The sequence below is a fragment of the Dermacentor variabilis genome, chromosome 8 (genome assembly GCF_050947875.1).
Source record: "Dermacentor variabilis isolate Ectoservices chromosome 8, ASM5094787v1, whole genome shotgun sequence".
NCBI lineage: Eukaryota > Metazoa > Arthropoda > Arachnida > Ixodida > Ixodidae > Dermacentor > Dermacentor variabilis.
In genome coordinates this window covers 11878227-11904047 of record NC_134575.1, presented here as the reverse complement: position 1 = coordinate 11904047, position 25821 = coordinate 11878227, and the positions used below count along the sequence as shown (strand labels likewise).

The 25821-nt window shown below is 49.2% G+C and overlaps 1 protein-coding gene across 1 annotated transcript in view; it reads left to right on the top strand.

Moving 5' to 3' along the window:
* LOC142589624 (caskin-2-like) overlaps positions 1 to 25821 on the top strand; it is a 330427-nt gene that overhangs the window by 185462 nt on the left and 119144 nt on the right. The window contains exons 11-12 of the mRNA XM_075701132.1: positions 4767 to 4985; positions 23726 to 23778. Coding sequence (XP_075557247.1) covers positions 4767 to 4985; positions 23726 to 23778 — 272 coding nt within the window. The remainder of the gene's footprint in view (positions 1 to 4766; positions 4986 to 23725; positions 23779 to 25821) is intronic.

Here is a 25821-nt window from a genome sequence, read left to right as displayed (position 1 = left end):
TTTGCTCTCGTTCACTACTGCACGGTTTAGTCAATCGACGCATGCATAAAATGACACCTCCCATTGTTATCGATCGATAATGCGACCGTCGTCTCTTTCGTCGCAATGTGTCCACCGCATGTGTTTTACTTATCTACTGCGGCGAATGTACCGGCACTGTCCCAAGTCTTGGTAAAGCAGCATAGTTTCGACTTCTCTCCGCCAAGAAATGTGGCGCAACGTTCTGACGCGTTGCGGAAATTTCCGCCGGCTCTGCTCTTTCGAGATTCGTTCCGGTGTCGTGGTAGTACGTCAGCCGAGAACATTTTTTTTTGTTGACTGCGAAAACGAAACAAACAAAACTTGATGGTGTGGGAACGTTTTCTTTCTTTTTTTTTTTTTTTTTGCAGCAGCAGGGTGGAAAGCTGTCTCCGAACAATGAGCGCGCAGCGGCGTGTTCGCGCGATAACCTCGAAAAGGCTCCACCCTGCTGCGAGGCACTCGGGGTGGTGTGTAGTGCGCAGGTCACGAAGACGGCAGTCACGTGCTCGCTTCTCTCTCCCTTTTGTATTTCTTTTATCCCGAGTCATTACGTAACGGCGCACGTGAACACGAAACCCCTTACGGCTCTAGCACTGCCTCCTCTATAGGTATATACATAGAGCTCTAGCATACGAGGCCAGAACACTGCACGAAGATGAAAACTCGCCGATGCACATACACGGAAAGAGCTCGGGACCTGCTGTGTTGTGCAGCCGGGCAGCGGCGTCCGATACCCTCTTGCGCCGAGTGTACTTGACAGTCTGAGGACGTCGCGGCTGATAGCCCACATACGTGGACGGCCGAGGCGCGCTCGCCTCGCTGTAAATGCCTCTTCTTTACGCGGAGACACTTATCGGCCGCCCTGCGTCCTTGCCGGCTGCTGGACACGCTGGCTCCCATTGCTTTGCCGGGGAGAGTCGAGCCTCGCATGTCGAGGAGCGCGTTCGATTAGCGCCCGACGGAGCGGCCGTCGTTTGGTTGGAGAACGCTCGTGCGCAGCCTGTGTGAAAGCTGAGTGCGACCTCCCCTTGCTCTCCCTCTCTATTCCCGCTATAGGTGAGCGATCGCAGCGCCCTCTGGTAATTTTTGTTGGAAGCTTACGTGATAAGATCGCACCGTTACGTTCTGGTTACGCGTGACTAGATTCTTTTCTCAGAAATTGCATTGCATCTGTGTTTTTCTACAGATTGTTTGAAATAAAGTTTTCCTAGCTCACCTTTGCGCTACAGTTAAGAATACCGACTGCATGTGGCGAAGGCTTCCTCTTGTGCTGTAATATCGTGGGTTTGTGTCTCCTATATAGCTCATGTTGAAGTATTTTTCTTTTTCCAGCTCGAGAACTTTAGAGCGCTTAAAAGACAACTTCGACCGATGCGAAGATCAACCGACTAGCCTGAATCCGTGTTTCGTTGCAATAAATCTGGCCCTCTTCATAGTTGCAAAGCTAGCTTTCGCGCGAGGCAGTTCGCCCAACTAATGGCGGTGTAGTAATTTTTGCGCACAACGTGTCGAAGCCCAGGTTGCTTTTATATTATGACGCGCAAATCGTAGGCGTGGCTCTTGTGATGAAATCGTGCGCAGGAGGCAAGCCCGAGCATGCGCAGCCTGCGCTCAGTCTTCATTTGAACGATGACAGAGAGAGAGAGAGAGAAGTTGAATGATACGAAATGCAGAGAGGTCGGCCTGAGGTATATTGCTCTAGCCAGTGCTCGGCGTTGCGGCAAGGGGAAGAGGGAAAGAAAGAGGGAAGAAAGAGGCGCATGATGGGTGACGATGGCGAGAGAAGGAAGATGTAAAACATATGGCAAGCAGTTTGGCATGCTCAGATGACCGAGGCTGCCATTAGTTGGGCATATGTGCAGCGGATAGAAGCGCAGCTGCGAATTGGGAAATATTGCTCCGATAATAAGCGGGAATTTCGTTATCTTTCGTGACGGCGACTTTTTTTATGTCGTGTGCTGCCTTATGTACACTAATTTCTAGCGATAGAGGATTGTGAAGAACAAACTAACGTAACGTCAGTTTCTGTATGTTGCAGTGGATTGCAATGTGTCTGCTGACGTCAGAACTGACGGATCTTGCGAATGACGCTGCAGAATAGAGCGGTGTTTTTCCTGGCTCCTCATAGCAGGCCTGTGGAGACATTGCGATAGTGCCTCTGCCAAGCTTGTACGCAGTCGCAGTGGCTTTATGAGGCGATATATAACAGGTGGAATATCACCGCGTTACCAGCTGCCAGATAGCGTTTCGTACTCAGCCGATATTCTAGTTGACATTAAAAGGAAAAATGGAGCTGGGCAGGCCATGTAATGTGTAGGGCAGATAACTGGGAGTCTGTTAGTATTACAGAAGGGGTACCAAGGGAAAGGAAGCGCGGTCGAAGACGGTAGAGAATTAGGAGGCGTGATCAAGTTAGGAAATTTTAAGGTACAACTTGTAATACGCTTGCGGGGATCGCCGGGAAAGGCCTTCGTCCTGCAGTTGACGTAAATATAGCCTGCTGCTGATGATGATGACACAGCTATCTCGCTATTCAGTTTTCTACTTTCTTTTGGGATTCTTTTCTGACATTAGGGAGTTTTAGCGGACGAGAGCTACGGTTCACGTAAGAGCTATACCGGTACGCTCTGTTCGACCGTGCATAAACACTGCGGCCTCACCGCTTTTTCCCGAGCGTTCTCGAGGCTTTCGATAGCGGCTACACAAAGCCGCTTTCGAATGCTACGTGCATTGCCACCCGCTTCCGTGCGAAGCGCATTGCAAGGATTCTATCTCCGGTCCGCCAGAGCCGCTCTCCGAGCCCCGCGCGATGTGAACGGGCGGTGTCCTTCCGCTCCTCGAGCGTCGCCCTCTGCTGCTCCGTGGCCTTCGATGTCGCCGCGGTCCGCCCCTCTTTCTTTCCGAGACCCCTTTGGGTCGCGCTTGTAATCGGGAACTCACAAATGCGGTGCTCTTTAAAGCTCGCGAGGCTATGACCTTCGAGACCGCGGAGATGGGTCGACCGACGGGGAAGGCAGCGTCGATGGTTATCTGTATGCGGCCCTCGCTCCCGATCTGGGTCTCATCTGTGTCACCGCTTCCCGCTCTGTGCGTTTATTACACACTGTACGGCACAATGAGAGCGGACTATGGCTGCCTTTATTGTTTCTCGCTGATTTTTATCTCCGCTCATTTTTTGGTTCCGTTATCCCTTTTAGCGCTTGTGTGACCGTGGGTGTCCATTTGCCTCTGGTCGTTCGGTCCTCCTTTTGTCAGGACTGCTTAGCGTCCGATTTATCAGCATCCTTTCCTCTTTCTTTTTCTCCGAGGCCCGCGCTCTGATTTATCTCCCCTCTTCGTCCGCGTATCTTTTGTGCTCCTAGTTCAGCCCTAGATATCCTGCTCTTTGTCTCAGAAGCGGAGTGTCGATAACGCGTGTATATATCTATATCTATCTGGCGCGTTTATTATTCGCCGTGGCACGTATACGTGTACACGCCGGTGGCCGGTAATCTTTTTGGGTTGCCTCGGATTCTGAGTCGGCTTTGGCTTAACGGGGGGGGGGGGGGGGGGCGTGCGTGCGTGACGTTATTTATGTCGTCGCTGTTTGTTGTTCGATTGCGCCTGCGCGACATCGCATCCGTGCGGCTTAGCACGTTCTGGACAAGCTTTCCGCGCTTCGTACGTTGCTGAATGAGCACGTGATGTATCACTGTCGGTCCTGTTGGCGCAAGTCCTGCCTCTGCTGCAGATTTTTTTTCTCTCCAGTAACAACTGCTATAACTCCATCTGTTATTGTATATCAATACCTTAATGTGGTCGTAGCGGAATTTTAACGTTCTCGTAAAGGTATTCGTTTATCGAATATCAGAATACGAGGCAAAGACACGCAGCGCAGATGCTGGTGGTGCCATCTGACGTTGACATGAAGTAGCGCACGCAGAACTACGTAATAACGACTATGTTCCATCTATCTATTGTTGCAAAAGCGTTGACACTAACAAACACTAGTGTTTGCTGAGTTGCCTTTTATTTATTTTTTCTCCTTCTGCTAGAACCAGGACGCTACACAAACTTCTCTTAGGCGTTGTGGCTGAAGAAAGCGTCACAAGATGGCGTTACCAGCGCTACTGCTGGCATCGGCATCTCCAGTGTTCCGCTGTTGCGTAAACTGTAATACATTTGTGGACAGGCTATGGCCTGAAAGTTTAAGCTGGTCCATAAACGTATTAACCCTTGCGGAATACCGGATTTCGGGGGTCGAATAAGAATGATAGACATTTATACTATGACCCAGCAGAGCTCAAGGTAATACATGTAGAACACTGAATTGAGCTGCCGTGTCATCAATGCCAAGAAAATATGTTTGCCTATCAAACGTAAATACTTTGAAATCAGATTGTTCTGTACAGGGTTACTAATTACACGCAGGCTGTTAAGTACTGTATGTTAATCGCTTTACGGCAGCTCTTAAACGTAATATTGTCGTTGCAATAAAGCTCTGTTCTCTCCGGTTATACTCTCTGCCACAAGAAGGCGCCACAAACGTAACTACTGGCGCCTACGTCACCGGTATTCCGTAAACTGCAGAAAGTTTGCCGACAAGCTAAAACTCTCTACTCTTGCACAGTCCACTTGGTGCTGGATGTGGCGCTTGGCTGGATGTGCTAGTACGCTGTGAAAATTGCTCTAGTGCCAGTGGAAACCTTTCACGATGTGCTCGCTACTGTTGTTCTAACGCCGGCGCGTTCTTTCTACTTCTACAGTGGGTGGCCTGCAGCGCAATGGGACCCTGCGGTCGAGCACCATCAAGAAGGTGGCGCCGCCGGTGGTGCCGGACACCAGCGGTGGCTCGGCGTCGCCGGCCGCCCCCACCGGCAGGCGCCACTCGTCGTCCTCCGCCTGCACCACCCCCGTGCACCAGCTGCACTCGCCACCGGTGTACGGCTCCTCCGAGCAGCCGCCACCGTCGCCCACCGCCTATGGTGAGCGCTCAAACTGTGTATTGATGGGCAGGCTGCGTATTTGTACGCAGCGTGCGCCACGCGTTTAACGAGACTAAGAAAGCGATGCAAATTTTCGTTGCTGCCTGATATGAAAGACAATGCTTGTGAGGGGCATCAGTGTGGTCACTTTTGCCGGGATGATGTAACTATTCTATTCCAATGCTACTCATTTTCGTGTTTCGCCATTAGTCCTGCCTACCTGCCCGCCTAGCACCCCTTTGCCTACGTTATCACTGGCACCGCCTGGTAGTGGACGGAATGATACAGGAATAGAAGCGAACGATATAATTTTTTCCGTTTTGTTGGATTTGCATAATTAGTTTGCACTTTTCATTAGAGATTTTTAGCGTGTCCTGTAGTCCGGTATACGCAGGCGGATTGGGCCTGTTGCCGTGGGAGCGTAAACGTGAGCGTTCGGATTGGTGGCGCCACCTGGTGGCGCAGACAAACGCTCGTCAAAAATGAATCGGGAACGCGATTACGCCACTGCCGAAAATTTGCACCAGCGGTGATGTAGAATGCAATTCGTTACTGCAATATCAGCGCTGTGTTTTTCTGGTTGAGCTCTGTGCCACCAATCCGGCCGCTCACGTTTACGCCTCCACTCTCCCGGCAATCCGCCTGGGTATACCGGAATACCGGACGCGCTAAAACTCACTACTAGATACTAGACTTCTAGCCTGTCCGCTATTCCGGTAAACGGGGGTGGTTTGGGCGGATTGCCGGATTTGCGGGGGCGTAAACGTGAGTGGCCAGAGCGGTGCAGCCGCCTGATGGCGTAGACTTCAACCAGACAAACACAGAGCTAAAACTGCAGTAACCCACTATATCCTGTTTCGCTGCTGGTGCAAATTTTTGGAAGCGGCGTAACTGTGAACACGACTACGCAGCTGTCGAAAATTTACACCAGCAGCTAAGTAGAATATTGTAATTAGCTGTCTGTTTGTGCGGTTGAGCTTTACGCCACCAGCTGGCACCACCAATCTGGCCGCTCACGTTTACGCCTCCGCTAAACCGGCAAACCGCCCGCGCTTGCCGAAATACCGGACGCGCTAAAATTCTCTACGTTAAGCCTATCCGCTATTCTGGCAAACGGGAGCGGTTTGGGCGGATTACCGGATATGCGTGGGCGTAAACGTGAGCGGCCGGAGCGGTGCTGCAGCCTGGTGGCGTAGAGTTAAACCAGACAAAACACAGAGCTTTAACTGCAGTAACCAACTGTATCCTGCTTCGCTGCTGGTGCAAATTTTTGGCAACGGCGTAATGGTCAATACGATTACGCCGCTGTCGAAAATTTACACCAGCAGCTAAGCAGAATATAGTAATTAGCTTTGTGTTTGTGTGGTTGAGCTTGCCGCCACTAGCTGGCGCCACCAATCTGGCCGCTCACGTTTACGCCCCGCTAAACCGGCAAACCCCCCGCGCTTGCCGGAATACCGGACGCACTAAAATTCTCTATTGGTTCCCACGAAGCCGTGCCCCCGCTATCACAGAGATCAGCCACTCGACCGGACAGATGATCAATGAATAGAATCGGAAGAAAGTGACTCCATTATAGGATGGCCTCTGGACACGCAAATTACACAAGGCTTCAGCTCGGCGCCGTTAACCTATTCGCTGCTTTGGTACTGTTCTTTAATTCCTTTGCAGCGCGGTGCTGGAGCCTAATCGTGCGGACGTCTGTACATGCATAACGAGCGTAATGCATTTACGTTGACGCTGTTCGCTGCTGCAAACAATCATTGCTTTCCCAGGTAACTAATGAAAACTCTGACCTCGCCTTCAGAGAAAATTCGCACCATTACAGTGCCGATCTCCTTTCTTTCACTGGAGAATGGAGCTTGGGGTTAGTACCGCCGAAAACTTGCCACGTGACATACTCGTATGGTGGTGTGGGTGAAGTTCACGGTACTGTAAGATCTACACACTCTCAAAAAGTGGCATGAACTAGTCAGAGTGCAAGATTGTCACGCAACTCAATAACTGTCGTCGATTGTGCGTGCATTTGCTCGTTTATTCAAACCTGCGTGACAAAAGGTCTTCCAACTACTTGCGTTAAGTATATCAGCCAGTTGTTGCCGATAGCATTTCAGAGGTGGGGCTCTTGTATAGGCTTCACTGCCAGCACTGTCAAGTGAGTGTACCTTTTAGCAGGGAATTTTACTGTACATCAAAAGCACAAAAAAAAAGAAGCTGCCGTCGCTCGCCTCACGTTTTTTCGCAACCGTCGTCATCTTCCATAACCGACTTACGCTTGTGCTTAGCGAAATGGGCACGATTTGGGACCGTAATTGGGTCAGAAGCGTAGGCTGTTGGGCCAGTTGGTGCGTCGTGTAGTGTCGTTAAGCGGAAATGCGGGCGGGAAGAAACAGAGTGGACGGGACAGACATAATTGGTTATTTCTTCGTGACGTACGTCATGGCTTAACAGATGCAAACAGAACGGACCATATCTAGAAGAAAAATGCGGAACGCACGAGAAACCGAAGAGATAGAAGGATAGAAAAACAGAGTTTAGGAAGGACAACGTGCAGGGAAGGCACTTAACAAAATAATTCAACCACAGTGGCCCCCGTCAAACTTTCGATGACATTGGGAACGCCCGAACTGACGTTTACGCGCGAAGACATGTGTGTGTGTGTATATATATATATATATATATATATATATATATATATATATATATATATATATACACACACAACTCTCCATCCCCAACACTCCTCGCCTTTCACCTCAACCCCCATCCAAGCTCACTCCTCACATCTGTTTCCTGAAGAAACAAATAAGAGCGAAAAGCAAGGCTTCGCGCGGAAACAGACAAACGATATTGACGCAGAGTTCGAACCCTGGCTGCGTATATGGCAGGGGGCGGAGGCATTGTTCCCATTCTTTCACTAGGAATATTTTCTTTCGTCACGGACGCGAACCAAGCGTGCACACACACACACATAGCTGCAAACGTTGACCTATAACAGAGGAGAGGGTTAGTCGATCGATTCACATTCGCCGATATGGGAGCGAGAAACGGAACACCTATAGCACAGAGCGTGTCCGGAGAAAAGCATCGGATGGATGGAGAGAGAGCAAATTAAGAACGTGAGTTGTGTGGCGGAAAAATCTCTGGGGAAAACTTAGCTCGCGAAAGGCGATAAGCGAACACAGAACGCGGGAAACGCGGCACACATAAGCGCTGCTGTGTGCGTCCATTTTAATTTTTCAGTGCAGCGTGACGTTTCTAGGATGCTTTTCATTTCTTTCCTCCTTTCTGTCTTTCTTTTTTTCGTCTGTAGAAATGATAATGAAGGAGTGAGGACGAGCGAGTGGCTTAAGGTTGAACGATATAATTATTCGGGTATGATTCGCGTCCACAGTTGGCACAAACATGATGCCTCAGAAAACGCGCGGTAATCAACAGCCTAGTACGTTGTCCTCACTCGGATATATATTGCCCGTTCGAATGGAGAAATTCATGTTATTCTAATTGATATAGATTAATGATATCTGTGAATAGTCAGACACTCTCACGTTGTTCTTCGTGGTGAACAAGTGAGCCGTAGCGGCCCTGAAGTGTAAATTACATGGTTTAGGGTAACGATTCTGTGGAACGTAGGAACTAGGTAAGCATTCGTTTTATTTTGACTGGACGACTGATTTGGTTGAACTACCCGAGTCCTGTCTACGTGTTGAAATAGCTGAGTGAAAATATATTTTTTCTGAATCGAGCTTTTCGAATGTGCAAAAAAAAAACATTTTAAAGCAAGTGCAACAGCATGTCGTTGGCCGTGGTAAACTCTTTGGGTGTTGTTTATTTGACTGGCGTCTTGGGTTAAACTCCACCGACATTTACGTTCACGTTGCTGTTGGCAGCACTGAATAATAGCGCATCAGAACCGGGCGTGCGCTGTTGGCCCTGCGAACGGGAGAGCCAAGTGCCGGAGATATGCGCCCGTGCGGTTTTGCCGGCGCTATTTCGCTGTCACGATAAGGTCCCTCCATAAGAGCTAGCGTGCTCGGGTCGTTTGCGTCGGCTGTTGATGCGACAGTCTATTATCGCTGCCCGTCGAGCGCGCCAACATCTGTGCCCCCTCGTCATATGTCTCTAACCACGGTTGCAAATGAGCCTTCACTCGCCAGTCGGGTTGGCTTCTGTCCGCTCCCCATCGCCACCTGCGGACCTGTAAGCGTCACGGCGCATCTGCGAGTGCTCGTAAAGTCCTGTTCTCATTGGCGCAGTGACGCATAGAAACGCTTTTATCGCGTCCTTGCGTTGGGTGTCGGAGCAAGAAGGTAGGTTGACTTTAGCGTAAGTTTAATAACTTTAATAAGACTAGTGAAATGTGTATTAGAACGGCAGCGCAAACAACACCGCGTACGCAGCATAGAGAAGAAGGTATACACGAAACACGGTGCTCAAGTCGTAGCTAATGTTTATTGGAAGCAGTGAAAAAATAAAGATACACACCAGGTTAAAATCACGCATGCCTGAAGGTATGACAGAAAAACAAATGAAGATGGCAAAAAAAGAAACGGTGTTCAGGGCCGGAACGTCCGAGGACTCGAACTCGCAGTCGAAAAGCGCGATTGTCTGCAAGCTAATGCACGTACCTTTTTTTTTTTTTTCTTATAAAAAACGCCTCTGTCAGTTCTCTCGTGAACTAATCTTTGTGCTGTTCAAGTTGCTGATGCCTCACTGAATTCCCCTCTAAAAGCGCACAAAACACGATAAAATATTCATTGGATGACCCGAGCTAACATATGTGGTGCTGATGGATGCCCTTTCGGCGCTACCGAATTACCTGAACCCGTAATGACTGGAGCCGACGTTTGCTGTCGAGCATGGAGGCACGGTTAGGATCCTGTATTTTGTTTTAGGTTTTGAATTTGGCGAAGCAGGGCGTAGTAAAACTTCACCGTGCTCAGGAGGTGGTACACGGTTGGGAGTTGAAGTCGGGGGACCTGCAGAAATTCCCACGGGTCTGCACTAAGCTACAAAAAACAGCAGCAGCAGTAGTGCGAAGGGTGATTATGATTATAATAACGCTGGTACATTGCTTAGTGGCCTATCCCGAAGGGATGATTCGGTATCTGTGCCACTTCGTTAAATTTTATTAATCCCCACAAGAATGGAGAGAGAGAGAGAGAGAGAGAGAAAAGAGAAAGAAAGGTTCTTTGAGCAGGCGGCAAGCATACCCGATAATTAAGTTCAGGCTGCATTACGCTGCACACCGTACGGAGCCTGTACTATGGAGCGTCTAGTATCGAGATATTCCAGGTGGTAGGAAAAGAAAGAAATTATATATATATATATATATATATATATATATATATATATATATATATATATATATATAATGTATTCAAGGAGCTCTCCTCGACAGAAACCTAACCCGAGAGGCGTCCTCTTTCACTGGCTAAACGGGGTTAAAAAGTTTCGCAAGGCTTGCCTCGTTATCGAGGTAGGGGTGCTATCGAATGACATTCGTCCGGATTAACCTGAAGCGGCCACCGGCACCTATGATCGCAGTAGCCACAGCCGGAAGGCATGGTCAGAAATCGCAAGCTGCTTCGTCGTTTTTTTCTTTTCTTTTTTCTTGTCTTTTGTTTTGCTCAGTGAAGCTATAATAAGACTTCTCCGTGAGTCGCAGTAGGTGCTGGTGAGCTCGGAGGTGAAGGGGAAAATGGGGGGAGTGTGTTGAGGTGAGGTGAGTTCCCACGGCCGGCATCTCGGTGCTTCGCCGAAGAAGAGGAAGAAGTAGCAGCGAAGAAATATCGCCGCTCCTTCTTGTTTCTGGCTCTCCGCTGGAGCTGGGGCTTTCTTTCTATGCTCGCTGAGGCAGAGTTGCGAGTTGGTTGGGGTCGTGGTTTCGGAAGTGGGGGGGGGTGAGGGGGTGAGGGGGTGACGAGGCCAGCCGTGAAGAAGGCGAGACTGCACTACATAGAATGGACACCAACACGCACACACATGTACACACACGGTGGAGCATCGGGGATCCAACAGCGAGCGTCGGGGTAGTCGGGGCGCGGCAGGGCAAAGTTTTCTTTGTGCTTTTTTCTTTCCTGGCCCGGCGACTTTGGAGGTTTCCGGTTTGGCGGCCTTGCTCGTTTTTTATCCCGCCTCGCCTTGCCTCCTTTCGCGTCCTCCTCTCCAGTCTTCTTAAGCTTTCCTCCTTGCTCTCTCTCTCTCTCTCTCTCTCTCTCTCTCTCTCTCTGTGCACTTGGTGGTGCAGTCTGAAAAGTTTCGTTTATCCATCTGTATAAATATATACGTTTTCTGCTTCAGCTTGTACCTCTGTGCTAGCAGTGCAACCCCCTCTGGCCCTCTGTCGGTTTTCGCTTGCCCTAGCGCCCTTCGCCACTTCATACCGTGCTGTCTCTCTCTCTCTCTCTCTCTCTCTCTCTGGTTGGTGTTCTTGTATCCACTCGCTCTTCCATCTTCCGCCCGCGGCCATAATAATCTGCGAGGTGTGCGACCGGCTCTAGAGATGCCCTTCCTGGGCCGAAGCGCCTCGTAGGTTCTCGTCTCTTTCGCTTGTTCGTATTGCTGGTGGAGCCGTGTTGTGTTCCAGTTTTTCTTTCTTTTTTTTTTTCGCGTGCCGAACCCGTAGACTTCTGTGCCGGTTCGCGTACGAGTTAATAAATGGCTCGCTCTGCTTTGGAGGCGAATGTGTGGCATCGTTCATCCAGGGTCTGGTTCAGCGCGCGAGCAAAGAAGGCTCAGGCGACGAGATGGCAGTGACTGCTCGGGTTGCGAGAGCAAGACGCCTGTTGATGGAGCAGGAGCGCTTAAACATTCTTTTAATAGGAGACCCTGTTCCAAATCATGTGATGCAGTGATTTCGGTGCTTGTACGCAAGGCCACAAATAGCTTCATCTCGTATGGTTCCTTCTTCTCCTTCATTCTTTTTCTTTCGAGTGGGGGCAGTATGTTCACCCCCCGCCCCCCGTCCCCGCTATTTTAAGGAGATCACTGAGCATATGTCTTTATTGTTCTCCTTCGTCCCTAATACCATCCGTCGTGCCGATGTGGGTGATCCCGACGATAGCGGAGGGTTCGAAACCAGTGACGGATTGCGAAAAGATAGATGAATTGGATCGTTAGAAAGTACGGCCTCGATCTTGTTTGGAGAGTACTGAATCTGGCATGTTGGCTAACTTCTCGTTCAGTGCACAGTGCATTATTTTCGGCCCAATATAGGCAGGAAGCAGTTCAAAATAATTGGCTGGCAGGTAGTTAACAGAGTGCGTCTGGTACTATACCACTTCGTCTTCTCCAGAAACAGCAATCGTCGCAAACAGTCTGGGAATGTTTGTCCAAGTGATCAGGAAAAATAAAACAGGGAAAATCAGGGACTAAAAAAGTGCCTGATGGCTCGATCGGCAATATCCAGATGCAGTCCTTATTGAGCCACCGTGATTGCCGTCTCAAACAATAAGGCGCGTACTCCGTCCGCTTTTGCACGCTTCCTTGTATGTATACGCATCACGTATACCGGGACTCGTTCGAGGCTTAAGAATACAGGTTTTGCGTATCTTCCATCTCGTGTCACTTGCGAGCGCCCCGCGTTAACACTCTCCGAGTTATGAATGCGTCGTTGATATAAATCCATACGTCGCACTCGTTCAATTTGCGGGCCAGCATTCGAATTATGGCGCATTTAATATTAGCTCCGAGGACAGTGTTGGCGCTTGTGTAACGTGTCGTTTTGTTGTTCGTGGTTTGTGTGCAGATGCGCGCAGCTTTGGGTCTTCAGAAGCAGGCTGCTCCCGTAACGGTCGCTCGCTTTGATGTGCGAACGAGGTTAAAGACGTCCTCTCGACCTGCAGTCTGGTCCAGTGACTAGACCATTGTGCAGTTGAAGCACAGTAGTATACCGCGTACGAACGCCAAGTTAATTCCCGCCGCTTGAACGCGTGTTCCTTCAGTCACCGAAGAGTCGCGGCGGACGGCCGCGGCCGCGTTCTAAGATTAGGTTTTGGCGTGTTCTCCTTTAGCGTCTCGGATGATGGTGAAAAAAATGAGTCGTGACTCATGGGTGGAGGCATAGCTGGCGGCTCCAAACCTAATATGTAGCCGGTGCGTCTGGCCGTTTGGTTCCATTAAGTTGAAGCACGTACGGAGGAACCCTTTTAGCGTCGCACCCAGTCCCAGTTGCACGAGGATGACCACTCCGTCCCCCTCTACAGCAGCAGATCGTATTTTGACTTGGCGATACGTTCGCCGCTGTCACAGCGTCAGTACATTTCGACTCGCAGACGCATATCGTCGTATAAATATAAAAAAAAAGCGGTTGTGGTTAAACTATACGGTTAGCGCGCTCTCTCGTTCGCGCACGACTGTGTGTGCGGAGAAGCCTTCCTTGCCTATCGGCGGCACGTTCTCGTGTCTGTACAGCGCGCTTCTGTGCGTATAGTTTCGGGAGTTCGACGTGGCGCTGCCGACGCATGCTGTCATCGCTGCTTCGGTGTACAGTCCGTGCCGCGAATGTATTGGACGGCGCGCGATGCAAGGCGAAGACCGATGGCTTACGTGCCGGTGGCTTACCTGGAGCTTAAAGCTCTTACCACGAAGAGCGCGTTGTTTTCCAACCTACTTCACTGCCTTCGCAGTACCGGGCGTGAGTTTTCGACCTCGAGAAGGGCACTTCCCTAAAGTGTCTTTGCGTGGTACGTGTCCAGTGACTTGTGTGCTTCAGTTCGGGATCGTGTCCGGTTTACGCTCTACCAGTGCTCGCGTTCCGGTGCGGCCGTGGCTCTGGCTAGGAGGATGTAAAAAAAAAAAAAAATGCTGCAGTGGAGGGGGCGCTCTTCAAGTGAAGCCATATTGTGGTGCGCACAAAGCTCGGCGGCCGCCGGATTGTGCGCAGCGACTGCAGAGCGCAGTGATGATCTTTCCTAGGCAGAGGCACGCGCCTCTGCATGCACCTCCGTATGCGTGCAGCCCAACTGCAGCGAGTAGGGTTCAATCCTGCGTGTTGGATTGAGCCGTGCTCGCCGCCCCCAAATTCATGTTGGCCCACCTCCAGATTTCAATTTAGTCGATCCTCAAATGGAAGTAGGCCCAACCCCAAATGTCAAGTTGGGCCACTCCAAATTTAAATTGGCCCACCCCCAAATTTCAATTTAATAACGGTGATCATTGGCGGGAAAAAAACAAACGGCGACGAAAGCGCACGATGCTTGGGACGATACGCTACGCGGCTGGTTTCCTGCCCGCGACAACATGGCCGGCGGCGGCTTCACTGCCCTCTCTTCCACTACATCAATTTTCTTTATACTCTCCGCAGAGCTTTACTCACCCGCCATGTTTACTCGGTGGTTACGGCGTTCCGAGTACAATGTCACGGGTTCGATTCTCGGCGGAACGCAAGTATGCCGAGAGAAAAAAGAAAAGAATACCCTCGCTTTTGGTGCACTCCAAGCGGTCAAAATTAATCAGTACGCCTCCTTGATACGGCGTCTATCATAAAAGCTGCTTCGAGACGTTAGAATGAATGTATACTAGTCGGCAAAGCGACTGTTTTAGTTCTTCGAGATACAGTTGAATCGACAGACTGAGTGTGACGACGCTCACGCTTGCGTGTTAACTTACTGCATACGCAAAAATGAGACGTATATGGTTGGGATAGCCACTGTTTACGGGCAGTCTAAAGGAAAGAAACCGACCCAACCCGACAACATGCAGTTTCGCGACAGTTCGGATGCCTGCGAATTGTGTCGCTATCCTTCAGGCCGACGAATCAAGTAATGAATGACGCTGTACTTTGCGGATTTAACCGTGTTATCTGCCATCTCTGGTGCGCCGAATCTCGAAAGCCATGGTTCGAGACTCATTCTTGTTTCGTGTATTGTCATCATGACTCGAAACGCGAACAGGAAACAACTGAATAAAACGCCTGCGACTCGTAATTACACGTAATCGCCAGGTGTGATCGCACTGCAGCCGTTCTCCAAGCATTTCTAAGCCGGTTTCTAGTCGCGAGTGTGCACAGTGGAATCGTTGTAGACTTGTTCGCATTTGAATTGAATAATGGCGACAGTACTGTGCTGTTTCCTACTAAAATTACTGGAGAGAAACTCTGGTGTTGCGATCGCTTTTCATGGGAACGATGGTTAGTGCATGGGTTTGGCTGGTCTTCGTGCCTATGACTTCAGACGTTCTTGTGGCGATATTTATCAGCTTTATATTTGTAATTTCAGAATATATGTATATATATATGCACGCACGAAGACAATGAGTTTATGCAGACATTTAGAATCATTGCGAATTGCCGCGTTTATAGCGCAATATTTCGTTTAAAATGAACAATTGACAGTGTCACGAATGCGTTTTAATTGGCAGTGTCACGAATGTATTTGAATAATGTGCGAAGGACGCACATTATTCAAATACATGTGACAACTGTCATACCCACTCAGACCGAACCGCCATATTTGTGGCTCGCATTAACACTAGCGCGCCAGAAGCTCCCTGTGGTAACTGTTGTACAAGACCTCTGTAGATAGTTGCACACGAGGTGCTTGCATCGGTCATCGCAATCCAGTCTTCCCTCCGGCTTACCGGGCTTTTCCTCAAGAACCGAAGAAAGAAGGGATAAAACTCGCAGCAGACGGTCGAATTTCGGAGCGGTGTTTCGCGACTACATAGTAGGGGAATCAGGCCCGAAACAAGTGGAACTTATTGCGTCATCGACCCACTCGTGTGCGCCTTGCTTCGCCTCTCTGCTCACCGTTAATCATTCTTTTTTTTTTTTTTTTTTTGTCCCCACTCTCTCTGCTTGCTGGCGTCGTGGTTGCAGCTAGGAACGGACGGCGTTTGATTGCAACTCACGTGCGGGCGTCGGCCACATAAAGCGAAGAGCTTGAAAGCGCGCACGCGCAAAGATTACGCGAGCTGAGGGCGTTGTTAATTAACAACTAGAGCAAAATAAGCACGCCGATGGTGCTTTTCGCTGGTCGCAGCTGATGGTCGATCGTTTGCCGCGCCTAATTCGCGATGCCTTCGGTGTGTCGCCGTTGTGCTTTCGTGTTCTCGAGACACCCAGGCACCACTGGTTGGTCGGTGGAAGCCGCGTTGCATTCACTCTCTCTGGAGGAGAGATTTTTGCTTTCTTAGCCGCGGGCCGGACCCGGATAAATGTCGCTAGAGGAGTGGCCATCTTGAGGGCGCTGAACGACGTGGATTAGACATGGAAACGACGCGTACGTGTCTACACACATTTAACAGTAAGAATACTCGCTTTTGTTGTGAAGTGTGTTCCGACCGCCCTTCCGTTGGAAGTATGTAAAAAATTGCCCTTTCGTTAGCTTGCAGTATTTATTTCACTAAGCGTTTATGTCAAAAATGGAGTGGCTATGTGTCGCCCTCCTCTACTGCAAGATATGACAAAGGATACTTCCTGAAATCGAGGAGAGCGTTTGATTGGGTTGTTCAAGAAACGTCGCGGCTTTCCGGGTATACCCTTATGTCGGCGGCTACTTAAAGTTGACGTCAGACAAATGGAATAGAACCCGTGGAATAGAATCCGAAAGGATAGCTTTACGTTATCGGTGCGCCGAGCAGCATAAAGATATAATTGACGTTGCTAAGCGTATGACCAGGTTTATCGATGCACGTCGTGACTTTGAATCTGAATAAACTAATAAGCGAGCGAGCAAGCAACCGAGCAGACAGACAGACAGAGACAGACAGTGCATGGCGGGAACGTAAGTACGAGAGCTGCAGTGAGGAGGGCCTTTATACTGTGATTTTACTACCGCTATCTATCTTACTAACTGCTGTTTCATCTGCTGTACTTTTACGGATCTGCATATAACTTCCTTTCTTTGTTTACTAGCAACATCGATAGGCTGTTCTCGCAAAAGAGCAAATGGGAATTTCTCCAGTTCCCACAAACAAATCGCGAACGCGGGGAAACTTCTTTTCGCGCTCAGTCAGAAACGCTAGGCTGGACATTTCGGAGGGTCATTTTCGTCGGCGATGACCACGTGATCACATTGAAAAGATTAGTAATATCCGACGTTGGCCCTCCCTGTTTTTCTTTGAAATTATGGGGTTTTACGTGCCAAAACCACGTTCTGATTAGGAGGCATGCCTTAGTGGAGGACTCCGAAAATTTCGACCACCCTGGGGTTCTTTAAGGTGCACCTAAATCTAAGCGCACGGTTGTTTTCGCATTTAGCCTCCATCAAAATGCGGCCGCCGTGGCAGGGATTCGATCCCGCGACCTCGTGTTCAGCAGCCCAACACCATAGCCACTGAGCAACCACGGCGGGTGTGTTTTTCTTTGTACAGACATTCGTACTAAAGAGACCCTGTAATGCTTTCTCTCGAACAACTTTCTTAGCGACGGAAACAACCGGAGATTCGACTACACCGTCTCTGTGCGCCCAATTTCGTGGTACTCTTCCTATATGTGCGGCCCCGGATGCAGCCCCAGCGCAAATAGCGCGACTCCATCACGGTTTGGTGGAGCGCGCGCTATTTGGCGATATCAACGCCCGACGCTGTGCCGTAATAGCCGGGCGACCGCGCTGACCGCCCTGCCGGCGCTCCAAAAGTGCTCACACCCATTTCGTGTTGTCGAGGTAGTATGGCAGTCGCCTGCACCGAGTGTCGGTTTGCTTGATCCCTTTCCACTCGCTTCTCTTATATGCCTTCGCTTCGCAAGATGGCGTGATTGCGCCCTGTTTCGGGCCTCTTCCGGCCTCTCCCCCTTTCCTTTTTTTTTCTTCTTGCCCTCGTGCTCCCAAGTTCGATTTTTACGACGTTTCTGTTTCCGTGTTGGCCGTCTCTGTTTCGCATTACCCCCGGCTTCTCTTATTTTTCCCCCTCGCTGCTTTGGCCGTGAGCAGCCGGGTCCACTTGGGAAATAGGTACACGTCGACGCCGTTACCTCAGGCCGAGTAATAATGACGATAATAATAACTGTGCGTAAACCGCCGACCTCCGTTCGTGTTGACCGGAAGGCGAAAGCACGCCGACCTCGTCGACGCGTCGATCCGTTCCTAAACGCGCAATGTGCTTTACTCTTCTTTTTTTCCCCTTGTTTTTATTTTCTTCTGCCCGCATGCGGATAAAGCAAAATGGCGTTCGCAACACTCGGCGAGCAGACGACGTCCGGTCGGACTAGTCTTTTGCCTGTCTTCTGCTTCTTTTTAGCCCCTCGCATTTATTTTTCGCCGTCTGCATTGTGCGACGCGTTTGAGCTGAGCCTTTTCAGCGTTTCCTTCCCACTCCCTCCAAGTTTTGTCGCCACGAAGCTGAATGTTACTGGGCACTGCCACACTAAAACCGTACATCAATGTGGAGGTTACAGCTATAGCGCGTGCAGCGGCGTAAGCACTGTACTACAGAAAATAGCGCCGGTCTGGTTTTGTTTTGGTTTAAGCAGAATAGCTTACGCAGGTGGTCAATACCGACTTAATAGCGCTAAATTTAATACTGCTGTAGAGAAGTTGGATACAGCTTATTGTCACCTATATATTGACCAAGAGCGACTCTCTCAACGTTTTTGGCCATTTAGTGCGCGTCTCGAATTTTGGTGCTGCATGGTAGGCCCTTTCTCGACTTTCAGATCAGGAAGCCCTTTCATCAGCCACGAAGCTTGTTTTTTCGAGAAACCGTGCAATAGCCCTTCGTTGTATCTCTTTATTGCAGTCGGTTAGATGTAGTTTCCCTCAGTTTGTAAGCAGTCGTCATTTTGGAGGCTTCGTTAGTTCGTGAAAGACATTGATATCAATTAGGAATGTAGCCTGACTAAAGCGTTAAAAAAAGTATTTCAAGAGCCACGAATTCTCGGTGTTATGTACGCATTCATCGTAGGTCTAAACTCTGGCTTACCCAGCGGAGGCACCACGCGCATATATTATTGGAGCCGTAGAACTTAGGCTTCGTCAGTAGTGCACGCATTTACGCAGGCGCGGAGTAGATGTTCAGGCTTGGGCGATCGCATTAGTGCGGGGCGCACTCATTGTAGCAACAGCTGCGCCTGTTTATTCTTTAACCCACGGTGCAGGGTATGGAATTTCAGTGCAGAATGTATTCACTGGGGGGGAAAATGTCATAATAACAAAACGAGGCCTTTCGCTTCTTTGTATTCCTCCCTCTTTTTCCTCTCTCTTTATTCTTTTTTGTCTTCTGTTTGCAACCTGCGCTGCTCTTTGCGGGCGACTCGTGTGCACCGAATTCTTTGGCCCCGCTGACGTAGTAGCAGCAGTGACGGTATTTTTGGGGTGCAAGGCCCGTTTGGACCTTATTTGCGCAGCTTTTTCTCCCTGTCTTCGTTGGTGCAGATACATTCCTCACATTCATCACAGTGCTTTACTTTTATTTTATTTCCCTTTGTCTTCCTTTTCTATGTTCGCAGACACCGTGAAATTACATCTGCGCATACTGAGAGCGGACGTAAGCGGTGACGTCCGCGCTGTTATTGAGCAGCGGTGAAAACCGTGAGCCTGCACCGGCAAATGTCCAGCTGTGGCCTTAATTACCATATGCGCACGCGTCCTATAGCTTCCATAGCCGTAGCGGAAATGTTGGAAAAGAATATACTTTCCCTTTTGAATAAGCCACCCGCAGTGGCTCAGTGGCTGCAGCTGAGCACGAGGTCGCGGGTTCGATATCCGACCGAGTGGCCGAATTACGATGGTGGTTCAATGCAATAACGCTTGTGTACGGAATTTTTTGTGCGCGTAAAGATCAGTATCAGAGTATCAACAGTGACGATGAGATTTTGACTTCGAGGACAGTTTCGTGCACCTGACGAAAGCTCGATATACTAGCGTGACTCGCTTTTTTGCTGGACGTCGTGATTACCTCTGTCGCTATCTTTCCTTCAGTACAGTTAAAGCCAAAGCGAAGCTTATGAAGTCATTAACGCTGTGACTTCACAAAAGAGCCAAAAAAAAAAGAAATGCTCGAGCGCTGTCGTCAGCTTCGTTAGCGTTCCCCTTCTCCGGATTCCGCGCGCTTTTTCCGGGCGACGCCGCTTCGCCGCAGGCGGCCGCTGCGGAATCCAGCTGGCCCCGCCATCTTTGGTTATTCTTTTTAAACCTGCGCCTCGCGTGCGAGGATAAGTGGCAGTTTATGCGGGCCTCTCGGAGATCGATAAAAATAAAATGGGGGAACCAGCGGTGGCCGTTTCCTTCGCCTTTGTTTCTTCGTGGCGGCGTTGTTTCGCGGCTCGTCTGACAGATGGCGTAACGAGTCCTTGCTGCGGGTGGGGGGGGGGGGGGGACTATTTGTTGTCGTCCCGTTTCAATGGGGTTGTCATTATAAATCGTAATCATGATCGTTATCGGCAATTCGTCCGCTTCTGCTCGTCTCCGCGGAAGTAAGTAAACGTTCCCAAGAAACGGCTGCAAGCCTGGCGGTGTAGCTGCGTTGGATGAGGTGAAGATGGTTTTACAAAGCTTGCAGCGCGTTTCTATATAACTACTGTGGGCACTGCGATGCACATAAAATAAGGGACGCGGGCGAAAGAAGGTGATCCAACAGAAGGGTGCTTATTTTATCAGCGTCGTCTGGCAAGACTGTCGAGGAACGAACGCACAGTCAATTTAAAACTGGCGCGCCGGGATGCCTTCGAGATTCCGGTTCGCCAGGTTAGAAATCTCGGAAGCTGCGCGCGGCGCACAGCGATTCGTCCTCGCACTACTAGATGGCACCACCACACTTTTGCGGCGAAGTAGGCGCAGCATCGCGGCCTGCTTTGCCTGCGAAACCTGACCAAACATGTCAGACGGCCGTGCCGGTTGGCGAACGGTACGGAAATTGCAGGATTTACAAGCATTTGTATTGGTCGAGCGTGCCCGGCATCTCTTCAGTTGTTCGTGTTTCGAGAGGTGCATTTTCTTGATAATTTGAGGCCATTCTGAGCAAGACTCTCTAAGCCGTATTAGCGTAGCGCAGTTTCGTCCGGCCTTGTGGGCGAGCTTGCTTGCGGTTTCTCTCTCTCTCTCTCTCTCTGCTTATTCTTTTTGATTCGTGCCACATGATACGTACCAGTTGCGTCTCGAACAAAGCTAAATCTAAGAGTGCTTAATTAACGGCGATTCGCAGTGTTCCGGATAATACAAACAGTGACAGTTGCGCTACCGTGCTGCACAGTGTCTCACTGACAAATCGCAGCAGAAGCGGCCTGACGCTGAAGCGTGATGGATTGGGTTATAGTTGGTAAATTTTCATAGTGTACGTCATGGCATACTGGGGTGACAGCGCAAAATCAGGACGCTTATAGTAAGCGAAGAGCGATGATTAAGCGACGACTCTCAATGTTCACGATACGCTATCGTTTCTGCGCTAAAGACCCGCGCTTAGCTCTGCGGCTTATTGCATCGGCGCACCATCGCTTCCCTTTCGCTGGTCCATAAATTCTACCACCACCCGCACCTCCGCCGGATTTTTCAACCACCCACAGCCTTCTTTCCACGCAGAGGTAATTCTTTCAAGATAAAGTGTATGACTTCTCGCTCAATAATTTGTTCCAATTCGTTCATCCGCCGAATAATAATTGAGTGGAATAACCTACCACCATGCATTGCTACTTAAACCGACTTCAAGAACCATTGCGCGCAGAATATGTTTAAACATTCGTTGTGCACTTGTTTCAATGCATTTTTTCGCGTCTTTCTAAGTGTATATATTATTTGTTATATTGTTCCGTTCGTACCTATAGCCTAAACTGCGAATAGACCGGGTTTATACTATTTTTCCTTGTATTTTTGTTCTGTGCCCGTTCTTGTGCCTTTAATATATAAACGTCTATGGCGGTGGACTACTGTTGTCTATTATGGCCATGTTTAGCTATTTTTGCAATCGATCTCGTATTTAGTTTTATCATGTGTTGCATTTTCCGATTTGTACTTTTCTGATGACTTCACTTGCCAATCTGTTTTATTTGTGCATTTGTGCGCCGAGCTCACTTCGTATTTTCTGTATTGCCCCTCCCCTATATGAGAGAGGGCCTTTAGGGGCATTGTGAAATAGGAAAAGTAGTAATAAACTCACCTACTGAAGAACACGAAAAATATATGAGATTATTTGACTGGATACGAAGCGCTCGAGTAGGGTGGGTGAAGTTTTTTTCGTGAAAGGCAAGAGAAAACCTTTTGCGGCAAAATACACTGGTTGATAGTTGGCGTTAATCCTCACCGCCGTGCCTCAGTGGCTGCGGCGTTAGGTTGCTGAGCTCGAGGTGGCGGGCTCGACTCCCGGCTAGCTGCGGCAGTATAGCATTCCGATTGGTGGTGGAATGCATAAGCGCTCGTGCACCGTGCATTATTTCATCATCATCATCATCGTCATCATCATCATCCTGGTTACGCCCACTGCAGGACAAAGACCTCTCCCATATTTCTCCAACTACCCCGGTCATGTACGCGCATTATTTAAGGCACGTTAAATTCAACCAGAGCATGTTATCCCAGATTGTTGTCCTGCTTTTGCGCGATATTAGGCAGTCTTTGGAAAAAAAAAAGAATAGGAGAGCATTTTTGAAGAATTTCTCACGCACTGTTTATGCATCCAAAGTTATGCTTGTGTGTGCACTGCACCTTGGCACCCTAACTCAATGCAATATTGAACAGCACACATGACAGGGCAAGAAAGGCGAGACCGAACGTTATATTTGGGGCGCTGCCTATTTGTGTCTTGTTGCACGATGACTGCGCTGCAATCAAGACTGCGACGTTTTTGCGTTATCTGGGAAGCGTAAAATATGTGTAACGCCGTGCAGAATGCAGCGAAGTTTAATCCTGTTCAGACGAGCTGACTTACAGACCATCGAAGGTTACGCGGCTTTTGTCATTTGTGTGATCGTATAACTAATGCTCTTTGCCCCGAGTATACGAGGTGCTGCAGAGTAATTAATACATAGCTGCTTTAAAATGAGCGTAGTAGTAATTACTTTGAAGCTCCTAGTATAGCAGCGATGATAGCTTCATGAGATAACAAAATCATCGAAAGAACGAGGAATAAACACGCGACCTGCGGAAATCAGCAGGACTTCCTCGCACACCGAATTCCTTGAGTGTGTTGTTATTTTTTAATTGCGTTCCAGCTGCTTTCTGATCGCACGCGAAGAGAAAAAAAAAAGAATGTGTGCGGAGAAAAAGGTCCGTGACACACTCTCCAAAGAGAAACACAATACACAAGTCTGTGGATTAGAAAGTAACCGGAGACATAAACCAGAGCCCCCCACCCCTCGTGCTACTGGCAAATCGGCTGAGCCTTGCGTGTGTTCTCTTGCTACTTTCGTCGTCGTGGCGTCATCGTTTCGACGGGGAGCCGGCCCGCGCTAAATAACCCCGGCGAAAGATTGAGTTACGGTTTACACGTGAGCTAGGGGGAGGGGGAATGTTGGCGAGGGAGTTCGCAACGTGATGTATAAGGCCATGTCTGCGTTCGCTCTCGTCTGTCTCACGAGCTGTTTCTTTAGGTTTGTTTTTGGCTTTTACACATATTTTGTGTTTCATTTCGTAGGTAGCTTTGTTTTGAGAACGGGTCTTCTTACGACCGTCCCACTCCGCCTACCGCTTCCATCATTTTCTTTGTTTATGTTCTTTTTTTTTCCACGCCCGCTTGTCGCCACCCGTGTCGTCTGCTACTAGCCGCGACGCGTGCTGTGTCGTCTGCTCGACGAGCGCGGTTGTCTGTTCTTTTCGCTGTTCCTAACGTCTGTCTCTTTTTGTTTCGTCTGCTTTTTCCCATTTGCGCAGACGGTGCCGACCAGAAGACGTTTTCCCCGGCCGAAGTGTTTTCGGAAGCTCAGGTGAGTTTTCGCATTTGTCTTTGCCCGCCAGTTCCTTTCCTTTTTTTTTTTTTTTGCACTGCTACTGGGCCTACAAGTAGTGTCCCTTTCATCTATCTTGCTGCAGTGTTTCAGTGGAAGTGACAATAAAGAAGGAAATGCATGTTTGGAGGCTAAGGCGCGACGAACGCACGCTAAAAACCAGAAGATGAATAACGAAAAAAAAAAAAAACCAGAAACGGGAGAGGGTGCCAACTTGCATTTCAGCACTTAGACTTCCGGGAGCTGGAATTCGGTGCCGAAAGGCGCAGACATCTCTGCCCCGAGGAACGTGCAGTGCTTGTTCCGGTGCGCACATTTCGACGGATGAAAGACCTCGAGTGAGAAATGGACCTGCCGAACGCGAAAGTTGGCGTCTGTACTTAAAATAAGTACGAAGAAAGAAAGAAAGAGAAAGAAATGGGGATGCCTGAATAGTGTGCAGTGCAAATAGACAAGAAAAAGTGACGAAATAATGTCGCCCCGACGCTGTTCCTCTCCGACTTTCACCCGGTTAGTGCGGAATTCATTTATTCTCGTTCCCGGCTGAAATAATTCACGTTACGTACCACTTTCCTTTTTACTAGGAAGCGGCGTGATCAGTGATGGATGCGTCACATTTCTAACTTATTGACGGCGATGTAGCTCACTAATCACCAGGTGACCTCATGCATGCACGTAACCGGAATGTCGTAAAACCGCCGTAGTATTGCAGCGATTGCAGTGGTTCATGGTATCGTTACCATGCCTTCCTCTCTTGCGCTGCTGTGTTTTATACTTGTCAGCACTAGCGCGCCGTAACTGGAATTGGTATGTGCCTCACACACGTATACTTTTTGTGGCATCTAAAAGGAGAACGAAGCAGCTCGCTCATCTTGTTTTTTTTAAGGGCAACGCGTGTTTAGGCGGCGCGTCGCTCAACATTTTGTATCATTATTTAGAAAATCTCGGCCGGCAGCTGCGTTCCCGGTTCTTTTTTTATTTAATTTTTTATACCCCCGGCTGCATTCGCCGCCTGGACTGTTGTGGCTGGCCTTGCAGAGACAACCACTCCCTCCTCAATTGTCTGGAATTTCAAAACATTGCGGAATTTCACAGTTTTTTTGACAGTCTTGCAGTGGTTTTGAAGGCTGTACGTCACAGTGAGCATATGCCTTTCTACTTGTACTTCTATAGTCCACTAGCCGATGTTGTGGCCAGTCGCGATCATGGCGCCTGCATCGAGAATTCCGAATGGTGCGCGCATTAAACGTGGCCTCCGAGATTTGAGCATGCACCGCGCAGTAGTTTCTCACGATATTACCTAGAGGGAAATTTGGCGCCACCGTCTATGAAAGCTTTATAACGTGCGCTGTGCCGTCATGGGAGTGACGGTGTATTGGTGTGCGAGGCTTGTGTTGGCTGGTGCCGGCTGGTGTTTTACGAGGTTCCATCTAAAACGTGGATATGGCTACACAGATAACGCGTTCTGAAAGTAAAATCTTCATAAAAGGCTTTCATTCACCAATATTACATTTTTAAATGAAGTTTACCCACCTGCAATGCGTAATCGAGCGAAGGAAAGCGAGAACAGACTACAAACTGTTCCAGAGCTGGCGCGAACCTTGTCGTCTGTCCACCAACTTCAGCGGCCCGCTGATGCCGTTTGCGTTTTAGATCATTGTGCATCTAATTACATGTCTTCATAATTAAACATACATTTTCTGTAATGTTAAAGCTAAAATAGTTTTTTTCCGTGTTCTTGTAATAGGAAATGAATAATGTGACAGACGGAACGATACGATAGCCAGGCGCGTCTTCAAGGTGTCCTGCAGCTCTCCGAGGATGGTGCCAATCTGAAGTCACCCTATACCGGCATTCCCATGGACACGACAGCTCAGCAGCGCCAGATTACCCTCTAGGTAATACAACGACAAACTATGCGCCGCCCGATCCGGGATACCATAGGTGAAACCGACAGGGGGCCGGTCGAACCGCCCATCGATTAGCGAGCCCTCACTCGATAGTCGTTGCGATGCTCGATAC